This window comes from Vidua macroura, chromosome 5 (genome assembly GCF_024509145.1).
Source record: "Vidua macroura isolate BioBank_ID:100142 chromosome 5, ASM2450914v1, whole genome shotgun sequence".
Taxonomy (NCBI): Eukaryota; Metazoa; Chordata; class Aves; order Passeriformes; family Viduidae; genus Vidua; species Vidua macroura.
Window position 1 is genome coordinate 37,858,908 of NC_071575.1, and position 16,055 is coordinate 37,874,962.

At 38.5% G+C, this 16,055-nt stretch overlaps 1 protein-coding gene across 1 annotated transcript in view; it reads right to left on the minus strand.

Moving 5' to 3' along the window:
- TRHDE (thyrotropin releasing hormone degrading enzyme) overlaps window positions 1-16,055 on the minus strand; it is a 207,960-nt gene that overhangs the window by 52,962 nt on the left and 138,943 nt on the right. Inside the window, exon 10 of the mRNA XM_053977659.1 lies at window positions 3,060-3,148. Coding sequence (XP_053833634.1) covers window positions 3,060-3,148 — 89 coding nt within the window. The remainder of the gene's footprint in view (window positions 1-3,059; window positions 3,149-16,055) is intronic.

A 16,055-nucleotide genomic window follows, 5' to 3' on the forward strand; every position in this document is an offset into this window, starting at 1 on the left:
TCAGTAATAATGACTATGTTGGGTTTACATGGCCAGGTTTGGTAGCAGAAGGGAGGCTAGAGAAATGGCTTCTGTGAGAAGCTGCCAGAAGCTTTTCCCATGTCCGGCAAAGCCAATACCAGCTGGGTCTAAGACAGATATGCCACTGGCCAAGGCTGGGCCAACCGGAACTGGTAGTAATGCCTCTGTGACAACATATTTAAGAAGAAGGAGGACAAAAGAAGTTACTGCTCAGATGTAATTGTGGCCAGAGAAGCGCACGGTGAGAACACATGAGAGGAGCAAACCTGCAGACACCAAGGTCAGTGGAGAAGGAGGGGCAGGAGGTGCTCCAGACACCGGAGCTGGGATTCCTCTGCAACCTGTGGTGCAGACCATGGTGAGGCAGCTGTGCCCCTGCAGCCCATGGAGATCCACACGGATGCAGAGATCCACCTGCAGCCTGTGGAGGAGACCCACACCAGAGCAGGTGGATGCCTGAGAGGAGGCTGTGACTTTGAGGGAGGAACCCCATGTTAGAGCTGGGGAAAGACTCCTCTCCCTGAGCAGTGGGAGAAACAATGTGTGATGAACTGACCACAACCCCCATTCCCTTCTCCTCGCACATCTGCAGGAGAGGAGGCAGAGCTAGGAAACAGGGAGGGGTGGGGAGAGGGGGAGGCATTTTAAGGTCCGGTTTTACTTCTCATTATCCTGTTCCCATTTCGAGTCTGTTTTTCTGAGACAGTACTTGTTGAGGGATCTCTAACTCAGACCTTATCCAAGATCCATGAACACTTTGTTATATTCTCTCTCCCCTGTCCAGTTTCAGAGGGGAGTGATAAGAGTGAGTTTGGTGGGGTGCCTGGTGTCCATGCATATCTGCATTCAATTACACACACTTGAAGAACAATGTGACCACATCTTCCAAATATCCTCTGCAGCAGTTTGTTTCACCTCCAGCTTGCAGACTTTTTCCAAGATTACCCACTAGGACAATACTGAAACTGTCCTCTGTACAACAGAAAGTCTTCAAGATTCTTCCAGTCCACAAGAATCAAACCTGGAAATTGTCCTTTGGAATCTCAGAATTCCTCCCTTATCCCCATGAAACAAACACACCAGCTGCAGAAAAACCTCCCAGGAATATCACAAAATCATGTATACCAGCCTCAATACATAGCAGCATGTACAATCAGTCATACATTCAGTATATATTCAGACATGTTCTTACTGATATTTCTATGTCGAGGAATTCTACATCTGAGCTAGACCACAATAAGTAGAAGCAAGAGGACATTCTTGCTGTAGTCATAAGTTTACAGTCTCATTTTCAATGAGGCACAGCAAGTGAATGAGTGAGTGAAACTAATGAGGAAGAACAAGGATAATGACAATAGATCACAGTGTCATTGATTTGCTACACAGGAGACTGATGACTCGGAAAGGGTCCTCTTTAATTTCCATATAGTAGCCAGCCCAAAATAATTGCTCACACTGGCCATCATTAATTTGTTGATTTCTTGAAGGCATTCCAACAGAAGCAGTAGATCTTAAAAGAGTGGGTAGCAGTTTTATGGACTTGTTCCTCCACAGCACTCTGCAAGTAAAATGCAATGAGGAAGCATCTATGTAGGTAATAGTAATACACTGAACTTTGAAGGAGGGAGTGAAGGGAGGGAAGCATGCATGTGCAACCTAATGAGATGGGATGATCAACTCACTCTGAAGTTAGTGGGAACCTTTCTAATAACTTCAATGAGAGTTCAATTAAGCCCTAAAGGACAAAAGTAGAACAGGTCATTAAGGCAGATTCTGAAAGTGCAAACAGGTCTTGAAGTATTCTGGAAGTGTTAATGTTAAAAAAGTACAGCCAAAATAGAAAGTTTCTGAAAAGTGAGGTAGAACCTGTATGTTTTGATGAGAGTATGTTTCCCAGGTATGAAAATTGCTCTGGTTGTAGGCACACCAAGATGGACTATTCTATCATGGGAGCAGCATAAAACATGTTACTTTCTCATAGGCTGCAAATGATCTGGGTAAAGAAACACATACCTTGTATCACTAGAAAGCTGGGGTACTCAGATTTCTACTGACCATACATCATTCATTTCCAGTCCTTCTGGCTGCTAAGCTCCATGCAACTAATATATTTTAATAACTTAGAAAAGAGAAAAAACATCTCACACAGGTTTGACTCTCCTCTCTCACATTAATTTTCTATTAGAGGGAAATCTCTATGCCTTTATAATTATACAACAAAGGGTCTGCAGTCCACATGTCAAGGGGATGCATGCAACCTTCTATATAATAATTCCATTCAAGTCCCCACATGTCTTCCTTGACTCTCTTTAATTCTAGTCCAAAACTCTCACACAATGTAGTATGAAGTGCTAAGGAAATAGATAAATATTTAATGAAATTTCTTTGGTGGGCTTCCTTTCTTAGTTAGTAAAAAACCACTGGCATCTAGCACTCACTCTCCTCCAGACAGTAACTAATACTGTTATGATCATGAAGGAACTGAGGAGGAAGAAAATACATTGTAAGCAGAACAATGCACTTTTGAGGTCCAGCATATGCTTACCTAATAGAGTGAACAAATACTTTTTATAGATCAGTAAGGACAATTTTTATGGCAGCAACCATTTCTTAGGCCTGGTTGAGACTATGGATTGAGTTAAATATGCTAGAATTCTAAATGTACTAAATCATACTCGCCATATCTGCTTCATGATACAATATTACATTTAACTTTCACCCATCAATAAAGTGAATTGCATTCATCAGTGATTTGATATGTGTCACCAAATATAAAATACTTAGCACTTTACGTTTCTTTGTAAAAGCTTTACATTATACTGTCTAAATTCTGCAATATTATAAATCTAGATTGTTGCTCATCCTTCATTCCTCCTCCCTCCCTTCCCAGCTCTGGTTTTTTTTTGCAATTCATTTTAAGCAGTTAAAACTGGGTGCAGAGCAACTAAACAATTATCTAGGATCGATTCCAAAGATACATTTGAAGAAAACACAAGTATGCTTTATGAGATTCCACTGGGAGGAAAGTTTATTTTTACCTGATTTGTTAGACACCCATATAATTGCCTCTGATGAGATGTGGCTCGTATTTCCTACTGCAATTGTTAATGGAATCTGCCACAAGTAGCTGCAAGACAAAGGAGGGGGAATCTAAGAACAAAAATACTGAACTGATTCTTCTCACAGCAATCAGGGATCATGTCAAAGAAATCAAAACACAATCTCAGTAGCAGTATAAAGATCTGTGGAGTCTAACAAGTTACTTTGATTTTGAAATGTGTTTGCATTAGCAATAAAACAAAGAAAAATAATTTATAAAAAAAAAGCCCAGCCTAAATTATATTTCCCATTTTTTCACATACTATCATCATACGAGGACTTTTTAACAAAGCTTTTCCTAGTTTAAGAAAATGCTTTACAAAAGAGGAAATAATGATTACTCATAAAAAGAACATTTTTTTACATTCACTTAGAAAAAACTTCCACATAAGACATGCTTTGATTTATAGGGACTTCAACGTTTAAAAATACCATACTCTTCTAGCAACTCCTTAAAAAGCTACAATGGGCTTTCACTGCTGCTGGTATATAAAACCAAAATGAATGTGACAGATCTCCACTTCTTGGCACCATTTATAACCACCTATGCATATGCAAACTGGACAAAACATACTACATGTGGGTTTGGTGATGCACTGGTATAATCAGACCCCATCTTCCCTACAGGGTACTAGAAATTGTTTCTCATTTGAAGTAAATGTTATAAATAACATCTTTCTCTGAAAAAACAGAAACTGACTGTATGAAGTGAATATTTTTAGGGACAGATGGAAAGGATTATTTCCTTCATGTCTTCAGCATCACCTCTACTTCTTAACTCTTAAAAGTAGCATTTCACCAGTCACTGAAAAAGTAGACATTTCCCTCACAGGCCTGCCATGTCATTTTGTAAATCAGTAAAGGAGAAGCACTCGGTAATGGTACAGGTGGTCCCTCTGCCTTAGGTGCCTTACAGATGGTCCCTTGGTAGGTGGTCAATCGGAGTATGTGTGCAGTTAAGCAAGGCAGCATGGCAAGAGGCTGGCCTCAACTCAGATATCACCGTATAGCATACTTTGATACCAAGAATATAATTTTAGACTTATTGCATTAAAATGGTGCAAAGAGAGTGTGGGCCAGTTGTCTCCTGCTAGTAGACAGCATTGCAAAACTAGTCCACTGTACTGAAGCAAAAATTAGGTTTGCTCCTTTCCACTTACCCAGAAGCCTGCTCCATTTAACTACAAACACCACCCAAATGTTCCACAGCCACAGCCAACACCGGCTGGCTTCCAAGGGTTGCCTTGCTGGCATGACTTGGAGGCTGGGGGTGGGACAGAGCCCTGCCCTGCCACCACGCTTGGCTCACAGCTCCCCACCCATTTGCAAAGAGCCCCCAGCACACACAGGAATATGCACTGCTTAGAACAGAATCGTGTGCAGGGAAACACTTGTCCATACAGCAGTGATTCAGCTAAGATGGGGAGACACTTGGACAACCATACAGCTGAAAGAGCGATGAGTGACACTAGAAATAAAACATGGCATTTACTGCCATATGAAAGAAGAAAAAAGTTTCCATGTGATTTTAGGTTCTCTGAATGTTAGTACCATGACACACTAGGAAAATAATTAGCTCTATTCCTGCACTGAAGATAAGCTCCACATAAGCACATAATCTGGCAGACACTTTTTGGATAATTAAGCTGTGTCATTTGAAGATTCTCTTGGCTTTATCAGTCTGCCCACTTCTTGTGCTGGATATTATCACACTCCACAGCACAGCCAGCAGAAAAGGATGTCCATTGGTGCATTAGCTTCTCTAGTTCCCAGTCTGGTGTCTTCACACAATGTTACCTTCATTTTTGGCTTAACTAATATTCTGGACTGTGAACTGGAGTAATGAGATACAGTGTGTACTGTGTCCTGCTGCTTTAGCTACAGCAGCAGTAACTCCTGGGTTCAACAGTTGAGGGCAGTCAGGAAATGCTGTGAAGTGATGCACTGAACTATATTCACTACTGCCCTAAATACCTTATACCTTACTAGACACACACCAGTGTTTTAGGGTCTGTCCATAAAAACCTCCTAGTAAATACATCACCTTTAGAAACATACCCAGTTCTAAATACTCATCTCTCCAGAATGAAAAATATCCTAGCAAACTATGATTGAGAAAAAGAAAGCAAAATTTAGCATGGAATTTCTATATTATCTGAAAGAACAGGAACATTGGTATGTGAAAAAAAAATTAAAACTGCATTTGCATGGAATTTTTATGACACCTCAACTCCTACTGAAAAAGCTAAACTGCAAAATAAAAGATACTGTGAGCTGCCTATATAGCTGATTTAAGCATATATATGCACACCCACAAATATCCATGCATGAACATATTCATGGACACCTGTTATTTCCAGAAGGAACTTCACAGAATGTTATTCTGTACATTGTAATAGCTATACAGAGAAGAATTTTATACTTCCTTATAATATATTATATTGCCTTCAATTGAGGTAAATCCTACTGAAGACAGATCCTTCTCTGAAAGGTGACCTAGCTGCAGAACAAGTGTCACAAAATCCACCCACCAGAAAATGTGGGATTTAGTTGGGAATATTAGTACTGGTAAATTTAACTTTTATCTACCCAATATAAGAGACCTCCTGACACTCCTGGTGCTTTCCAGAACCTCCAAATCTCACCCTCTTGGTTAGTGGTTTCCCCGAGGAAACACAGGTGTCCTTTTAGCAGACATCTAGAAAAAAATATTTTTCCTACTTAACTGCTGCTGATAAACTCTGTTTATTTGTTTTCTCCTTCCATTCCTCTTTATTCTCAGAGAAACGTCTGCTGCAGAACTTCTGTTGCAGAAGAAGCTGCAGCTAACTTCTATGTATGTGAGAGAAATGCATCTGGTTCACCTTCCAAAAAGGCGTCTTCCATTCATTGTCTCTGAATGATCTGTATAGACTGTGTTCTCCAGGAGTGACCAGAAAGAAGCAAACTTTTCTTGCACTTTTCTGTCAGGAGTCTTCTACTTTACAGAGAAAAGAGAAAAAAGGGGACTCTCCTGCTTTCCTCCTGTTTTGTCTGAGAGTAGTGTAGACCCTTTATTTATTCTTTATATGTTGAGAGCACCACCAGCATGTTCTCAGTATGTATTGAATTGGGGAAAAATTCCACCTGGCCATCTGCTGCCTGCTGTGACAAACCAGTTCCAGTGACAATAAGAATCTAGCCTTGAGGGCCCAGTTATCAGGGCAACAAGACATGAAACAACCCATTCAGTCCTCTTACTGTCACGATTATGTCTGCAGGACTCAGATGCCTGTACAGATAGCCCACTCAGTCCCTGGGTGAAATGGTGCTAATGAACTGTGTGTTCAGTCTGCCGGAGATGCTGCTCAGCTGCAGAGGTATCCCACATAATGTCCCTCCACAATCAAACCTGATCACTTTGACAGGGAGTTAAAGGCAAACCTCTTATTGTGGAAAAACTAAGGGCTATTTCAGGAATTTTAAAAAACCCATCTCTGAAGCTGAGGAGGAGAGACACCTAAAACTAGAACAGACATGTTAACATGAACTGTGCTGAACATAACATTGTTCGATTTTCAAGAAATGTAAGGAAAGGGGAATCTTGTTGAAAGCTAGTATAAATAAACCTTTTTTTGCTGATCTGTAAGTGAGAAACTGCTCATGTGAAATAGTTAAACTTAGGTTGACAGGTTAATGCACAAGGGAATGCATTGGTGGATTTTTTGTAGCACTATATCAATGCATAATACTGAAGTGTATTCATTCAGCTTCAAGATTAATCAGAAGGACTTGTTTCACAAAGTATCAGAATTTTGCATCAGCCAAGGTACATGCAATACTAGAAGCTAGCTAATGCAATACTAGAAGCAAACTAATTATGCTCTGTGTGGATTATATAGATTTTTTTTTTTGTCTTGAGCATTACATAATGACTAGGTAGGCAGTATTAGTATACTTTATCTCACTTGGAAAATTATCACATTTGTGATAATTACTTGGTTATGACTTGATTTTCAGCAAAAAAAGAACTGAGATCCCTTTGTGGGCAAATTCTGAGACCATAAAATATTAAACAAACATGATGTCTCACACTATTGCCTCTGATGAATATTGTAGTAACATTGGGTTTTCAGTGGCTTCTTTACAAAGAGCTATGCAAAGCCAGAAAAAGGGCAGCACCTTATTTCCTCTGCTTACAAAATAAAGATCTCAGGTAATTAAAAACAAAAAGGTAAGGTTCTTGGCATTTCAGATTTTGCACTCCTTTTCAAGTACTTTTTCATATTAATGAAATGTGAAATGTTTTTGCTGGGATGTAAATCCATACATTTTCAAGATTCATCTTCCCAGTAACCATAATGTACCAAGCTTGCACACACTGCTGGCAGTGAATACCACATTCTTCCAGTGGCATTCCTCCCTTCTCCCCTGGATTCAAAACTAAACAAAGAAGTTGATCTATTCCTAGTCATTACTCACAGAACAATGAAAGTATCTGCTCAATATTCAGAGGCTTATTATCCTGCATTATAAGGAGTATACAAGCAATGTGACTGCTTCACATAAAGTGACAGAACATCTGTAACTAAAGTACCATTGTAGAATTCAGCTTACCTACATTTGAATGGCCACAAGAGTGAACAACCACACTCCTCTTGTATTCTGCTTTTACAGACCTCTGGATTACAGATTTCTAATCTATCCTGCTGTTTTTTACACAGAAACTGTACTTAATCCTTCTTATTGTGCACCTCTGTATTTTTTCTACCTACTATTTCAGGTTAGAAAACCACACCTTGCTTCAGTGCTTTGAAGGCATATCTACCAGGGGTTAAAAGTGGCATAATTCTTTTCTCTTCTACACTCTTTATACTTTTTAAAATGCTCCTTTTCTACTAATCCCTACTGTCCTATTTACTTGCTTGACTGTGTCTGGACAGTGAGCTGATGTTTACAGAACACTACCTACCACAGGTCCAAGATCTCTTTCCTGAGACAAAATAGTTTCTTCAGAACCCATCACTGAGTATGTGAGTTTGAACTGTTTTCCCCACATGTATCACCTCATTATCAACATTAAGCTCCATCTGTCTTTTTATTACCATGTCAACTAGCACTAGGGAATATTTCTGTCATATTGGTAAGTAATACTTGTTTTTATTATACTTACAAAACTCCTATTACCAGAAAACTCTTGAAATGTAACTCTTCCACACCCTTTATCACATGGCTGAATAAGAAAAAAATCAATGCAGGTTTCTCAAGAATTTCATGGGCTATGACGTTCCACTAAGAAATTCAACCATCTAATTTTTCACTTTTTGCTTGTATTTCTAAACAGGTCTTCTCTCTTATCCTGGTACAGATTAATTTCTTTATGAATATTTAAGAAGGAAGCTGGACCTCAAAAACCACATAAAAACCCAGTTAAATTACAAGAAGCTACATACATCTAGATTTAGAAGACATCTATTATTAGTCTTTGATTATACACTTAGCCAGGACATCAAAGAAGGAGAACTATGGCAAGGCAGAAGAATGTACAGATTTAAGGAAAAAATTACTTTTTTTTAGTACATCTAACAACAAAAGAATGAGGGACAAAATTAAAAAGCTTTGCACAAAAGCAAAGTAAGTGATTTGGCTCTTAGCAGGATATAATAAGGATAATTAATTTAAAGTGTAGTGGCAATCATAAACTTGAATCATAGATTTAGGTGGAAAGAGACTTTAGGAGATAAAGCCTTCTGGTCTAATGTGATCAGAGCACAGGAAAACAAGTTTCACTGTAGGCAGAAGATGGTATCAGAGGAAGATATACAGGATGTATATTCAGTGGCATCACACAAAATCAATCAAGTCAATTGAGGCAAATGATTTGCCATCTGCTTTTTTTCCTAATCTCCCCCACTGCAAAGCTGCTACAGAATTACTTTCAGGAAAGCTTAACACCAAAAGCTGTATGTATTTTCAAATACCTCAATAGGCTGAAAAACGAGATTTTGAGTTATCTTGGGCTGGAAGAACAGCAGTCATGTACCCATCAGCTGGCACTGGTGAAATCCCAACCATCACTCTTCCATGAATCAGTTTCTCTGGGATAAATTCAGTTGTTCAAGGTGATGGCAAATGATAGGGTATTTGAGACCTCTGCTATGGTCTGTAAGACAATAAGGATGCTCTCGCCGGTGTAGTGGCAGCACAAGGGAAAGTAAGATACCTGATGGCACCTTGAATGGCACCAGTCACACGTGCAAGCAACTAAATTGGCCTTTCCATCCACTCAGTGTTGACAAAGAAACATTACATAATTAAACGTGAGCTTCCCAAAGAAACTTTTTCATTTCTAAGTGAAAAAGGCAAATTTTCAAAACCAAGCTGCTTGTAAGAAAAAGAAGGCTTCAGCACAGATTTTCGAACACAGTATTTTAAAAAGGCACTGCTGCAATATTTTATAACTACTGTTTTAAATAAGAACTTTCAGTTTGCTGATTCAAAAAATTGCAGGGAGAAGTTGAAATTACTGAAACTGAAATGTAAGGCAGTTAAATTAAAGAATTGAAATGAATGTTCTAAACGAATTTTTGTCCAATTTTTGCTTTGATTTTTGTCCTGATTCAGTGCAGGTAAATGTTTTGATATGTCAAAAATTTCTGTGGGATGGGAATCCATTTCTTGTTCATTGGTAACACTTACTAATCTTCGTTAAGTATTTTGAGATCATAACAATCTAAGACCTCATATCACTGAGGGATATGATTAAAGCTATTTAACACAGAGATAAAGTGAAGCATACAAATAGTTTAGATGCAAAAAAAAATAAAAAAGAAAATCCAAGAGTAAAACTGACTGATTAAGACACCTATCTCCTTATTTTAACCACCAGAACTTAATACCCAAAATGCCAACTCTTCAGTTAAGATAACAACTTGGTACATCCAGAGTGGCTGAAGATGAGAAACGGGGAGCAAGGACTCCTTGGCATTAGTTTCCTGTTCTCTGCTCTCTCCAGATGGAAATCCTGAAGTCTCGTACATAAACACATATGCTCAGCTGAGCAGGACTGAGTCTGAGAAGGGAACACTTTCCCAGTGTGGCCCTCGCAAACACTGGTGATTCCCTCAACAGGTTACGATGCTGACATTAGTATTTCTTATCAAGGGAATGTATTGCTATGAAACATCTGCATGAACTCATGTGCTTGGATTTCAGACGCAAAAAAACCACAAAAGCAAAGTAATGAGAAAATCTGACCTTTTGAAAGCAAGTAAATCTTACAGAACAAAAACTACGATTTAAAGGTTTGTATTTTTACTTCAGTTAAATACCTGGCTGATCTCCAGAGACATATACAAATAGTGGTGAGTAAAAGAAGCATTTAGATGGATGGCTGCAGATATTTCTGGCTAATGACCTTACTGCTTATTACAAGTTAAAAGTCACAGGAAGTTGATAATGAACTAAGTAAAGGATTGTGTGATATTTGGATATTAAATCAGTAAAGAAGGCAGACAGTAGAGATCTCTCACTTTTCTTGCCAAGACAAGTACAGTTTCTATTAGCAAGATTAGCAAGGTTTGGGCTACTACTTCACAGTAGCTGGTATGGGGCTATTTTTTTTACTATTGCTGAAAACAATTTTGATAACAAAGGGATGTTTTAGCTATTGCTGAGCAGTACTTACAGAGCACCAAGGTCTTTCCTGTCTCTCACCCCACCCTACCAGCAAGGAGGCTTAGGGTGCACAAGAAGCTGGGAAGTAGCCAGGACAACAGACCCCAAGTGACCCAAGGAATGCTCCATACTGCGTGACTTCATGCTCAGTATATAAAGCTGAAGGGGGAAGAAGGAGGAAGAGGGAACGTCACAGTATTTGTCTTCCCAAGTAACTGACTGCATGATGCAGCTTGGCTTTCCTGGGAATTGCTGAAAATCGTCCTGCCCGTGGAAAGTGGTAACTTAAATCCTTGTTTTGCTTTGCTTGTGCACACAGCTTTTGCTTTCCCTTTTAAGGTGATTTTGTCTCAAGCAATGAGTTTTCTCACTTCTCCAATTCTCTCCCCCATCCCAACATGGGGAGTGAGCAAGTGGCTGCATAGAGCTTTGATGCTGGCTGAGGTTGAACCACAACACAAGCCAAAAGAAAGCCTTTGTTTTCACTGAATTTTGAATGTTAAGATAGTGAAAGTTCAAAGATAAATTGCTAACAGAAAACCTTAAAGTGTATTCAACTAATCTATAAAATCACAAGTCTTGTCGCAGTGATACTTGGAAGTGTTTCATCATAGGCTGAAAGCACAAGCACATGTAAGGTGGTCAGTGGAAAATGAGTGAAAGCTCTTGAACAGAAGAACAGCTTCAGAGCTTCCTACTACAGAAAAAGATTATACAAGAAGCAGAACTCAGCAGGATTCAATTTTGTAAGCCACACTTTCTTGAAAGATTGTGTTGGGAAAGATAATTTAAAAGTATCATAGAGATTTTCCCAGGTTATTATATGGAATAGTATCTCATTCAGTAAGGAGTAATTCAGGTTCCAGGGGAAGCTCATGTGAGTATCACAGGAAATCACACATTTTTATTAAGTGCAATTCTACAAGTGTTAGTTCTGTTTAATGGATAAAGAGCTGACAATATATTCATGTTGTGAATATCATTCTCAAAAGACTGAAGAACACAGAGATTTCATTTGATTTAAAACATGCCAGGAAAGTGATTGCAGGCTGTGCCCAGAGGCATAACACAACAGAAGATGATGTTATTCCCTCTTTCACAAAATTATTACACTTCCTACACTGAGACAGGGTGTCAAGAGATTCCTTGTACCCTGTGAGCATGGAAGATGGCAGATAGGAAGGGAAGATGTCACTAACTTTGTAGCAAAGACAAACAGAAATGAAAAGTGGATAAAAAAGAACAATTTGAAATAACTGAGATCCCCTGAACACAGCTTGAGATATTCACTGGTCATCTGCATATGCCCAATGTGACCTTAATTCCTGAGTTCAAAGTGAGAACAAGGAGTTTGATACAAAGAAAAGTGAGAAATACATGAGAAACATTGGTAAAGGCAAATGACTAAGCTGAATTCCCCTACAAGGGGGATGACAAAGCAGATAACACCAGACTTTTTCATCAAGGAACAAGTTGCAGTCAGCTAACTTGAAACCAGAAAGGACAGTACTTTAGTTACATAAACAGGAGAAGGCCTCCTGATGTCTGAAACTGACAGGACTTTCACAAATCCTGTAGATAGACAATTTCTGACTGCAACACTGTATGCAGTGCAGAAATGAAATAGCAGGGCACAGGAAGTGTAACACACACCACATCAATTGTAGGATCCACAGTTTGCTGGGTTTAAGCAAAATGAGGAAAGGAAATGGAGCTGACATCGGGATTCTGGGGTTACAGGGGTTCTGCCCTCACCCAAGACTAACAGACTGGTCAACAATAAAAAGGTCAGCTAAGGCAAAAAAAAAAAAAAAAAAAAAGATAAATTAGTAACACTGACTACATGAGCAACCAGAAAAAGACTGGAAGAAAAAGGTTGTGGAAATGCTTATTCTAAGACTATTCTACACTATAGTGGGCAGGAGTTTCATGCTCCTCTACAAAATTTTGGTGGACTTTGATGGACTCTGAATTAAAGACACTGTTCCAGCATCATCTTTAAGGAGCTTTATCTGGCTGTAATACAGACAGTAACCTTTTCAGTCAAGAGTCCAGATACAGTGAATGTAGGGTGCAATATAATACACACACATTATTGTGTAAGCACATAACAAAATTCCAAGTGAGGCACACATTTTTACTCAGAAATTATTGGTCTTCTTGTTACCAAACACTGTCAAAATCTAACTGGGTTTTTTGTATCAGTTCTTCTCTTCTTTCTCCCTAATGCCCCAACTATGAAGGTGATTGAATTTTTCAGTCAGACCAACCTACCATCCAGAACAACCCAACAGGGTCAGGTTGTGACAGGTGCTGGCAGGCAGCTTCACCACCTGGTAGCTCTGAATGGGCTTCACAAATGAGGTGTCAGATTTTGAAGAGTATTTCAAGTTTTTAATATAAGTGAACTTAGAAGGTGTCTCATGGATGAACAGAAATCAATTTGTAGAGCAGTCTTGCCTCTTAACTACTAAGATTTGTCTACTTTTAGGCTTTGATTAGATGGGCACTTGAATACAGCTAATATATATTTCAGAGGGAAGCAAAATTCTGAGATTTGGAAGGTATTTGGAATTGTGAACCTATTATAATTTTGAACACAAATTATACTTAGCTGCACACATGAAGGAAACCATGAATAATTCTTGCAGTTTGGAGAAATATTTAAAATTGTATGAGAGTGATTAGAAATATTATATTCTAGTCTCAAAAGAGGCTAGCACATCTAGGATTACTTGCTTCCGATTTTAAACTTTTTTATTCGCAGGTCTGTCTCAATACAGCTGCTAATTTTATATATTTGTCTATTATATATGCTTTCATTTAGAAACATATTAAAAAAGACAATCATATTAGTATACTCCAAGGGAAAGGTTGACAGCTGCTTCTAAGAGCAACTACTTATACAAAGGATCATGGATTGTTTGAGTTTTTTTCTGTATAAGGACCTAAACACAAACATATATTGAGAAAATATGTTCAATGTCAGCGCAGGACTGCTGGCATGTATTTTAGAGCAATGAATTTCAGAAGCATGTATTTGAAAACAATAATTGACACTATAATTCATCTGTAGTCATAACGGCTATTAACATGTTTAATAGCAATGTATTAAAGATGCAGATTTTGTGGTTTTCCTTTGCCATAGTCCTAATTCCTTCTGGATTTTGCAAGAGTCTTTGGAATAATTTTTGGCAATAAGTAAATTCTAGAGCAGGAGAAGGGAAAAAATTTACATTTTCCAGGAGTCTTAATCAAAATATAATGCCCTTACCGATGCAACTACAACACAAAGTTCCAGACATAAAAAAAGATTAGTTGTTGTAGCAGCAGTCCTAGCATGAAAGAGCCCCTGTGTGGCTCTGCACTGTGGGTCTGCCTTAAGATGACAGCCTGCATATTCTATTAGAAAACAGGTGTATGTCTTTGGCCATCCTGTCTAAACTTCATTATCCTTTTGTTTTTTAAGGGTAGACACAAGGTAATTTAAATGAGTAAATTTGAATTAAATTACCAAATTTGAGGAAAAGAAAAAAAAAGAGAATTGTCTGATAACAACATAGCATAACTAATATAATTATCTGATTACTAAACCTTCTATAAAATTTTGTGTGATTTTAGCTACCTATTTCATCCAAAAATAAATTATAAATGAGGCGGTTATAAATATTGTGAAGCTATCTAAAACTGACTCATTTCAGTGCCAGTGCTAGCAGTGTACCTTACCAAATTTAGAAAAATGATGTGGGCAAAGAACCAATACTACAAATTCTTTGTCAGCACATGTTGTCTCCTCCCTGCCCAACAGTACCTTTTACACTAAAACACAAAAGGCTTCATTTTCAAAAATGACAAGCAACTTTGGGTGCTGAATAAAAGATGGATACAAAAAAGCTTTAGCAATGTTAAGTGTCTGTCCCAACAGCTGCCTCTTTACCCTGCAATAAAGGCTCTTAATCTCTCCAACATCCTCTGTTCTGCCTTGAACCAGTGCAAAACACCATTGCAGAATTGCACACAAGGTGCTGATCATGCAAACCCCATGTCTGTGTTGTCCTTAACCCATAAGTATAACCCCTTAACTAGAGAATTCTCTGAGCGGAGCACAAGGATGTGTTATGGACTGAGAAGGATCCACAGGAATAAGAGAGTAGCACTTCAGCTATGTTTACAATCCTCCAGTATGTTCTCAGAGACTTAGTAACAAATATTTTTCAGCATATTCCAGTGCTCAGTTCTGATTTTTCCTTTGAATACTGTGAATTTAAGCAAGATTAAAATATAATTCCTATGATGGCTTCTCTTTCCTCAGTAAAATTTGTAGGAGTCCCCCACCAAAGTATCTCCTCCGTAAAACCCAAGATTCTAGTATTGAGTGTAAAGGGATAAGAAAAGAAAGCCATTATCAGCAACTTTAAAAAGCAGGAGGAAAAAGACAAAAAATGGAGCATGTTAGAAGTTTTATCCTCATCTACACTGGGGAACTCACATCTCGTATTTTTCCAAAGCCAAAAAATATGACATTTATCCACCCTCATCCCTCCTATAAAACTTGTCTCTGCCAAATGTTGTCTGGGCCTTCCCCAATCTGGTCTTTCCCTCACTGAAGCCCTCACTTTAAACCCCTTTTCCATATTTGCCTATTCCAGCTACACAAATTTAATGCTCCAACTTTGGCTCACTCTTGTACCCTGCCATGCCACGTTACCTCTCCTACCCCCTGCATGTTAAGCAGCTCACTACAAGCATTGTTGTCCTTATTCTCCTCTTCATTTCCCAGAGACTTCACTCTATACTAAAACACAGCACTGCTCTCAAGTACATGCTCCTTTCCTCAGCATGAAATTAATTTAATTAATGTGAGTCAATTAACTAGATTTGGTATCTAGCAATTCCTGAGAGTTAATATTAGCAAATAAGATGAGGAAAGTGACACATTCTGCAGCGATAATAAAATACAACAACAGCTTTTCTCTGTCAGCCTAACTTCTATCAGGATACAAGTGCTGCCACCACACAGGAATCAATGACACAATACACTAATTTTGTCTTCTTTAGCATTCTGCAGATTCTAACACTGAAAGTTGCCTATATACTGCAGACCAGAGTGTCCTGGAAGTTTCCCAGTGAGAAGAGCTTCTTGCAAATAGAAGCTGTGAAATGGTTTTGGAAATGAAGTGTTAAATTATAATTGGCATTTCTGCTGTCTTTGATAGCAACATAATCTTGCTGGAGACACTACCACAGATATGTACTGGAAGAGATTTTAAGAGTATTTC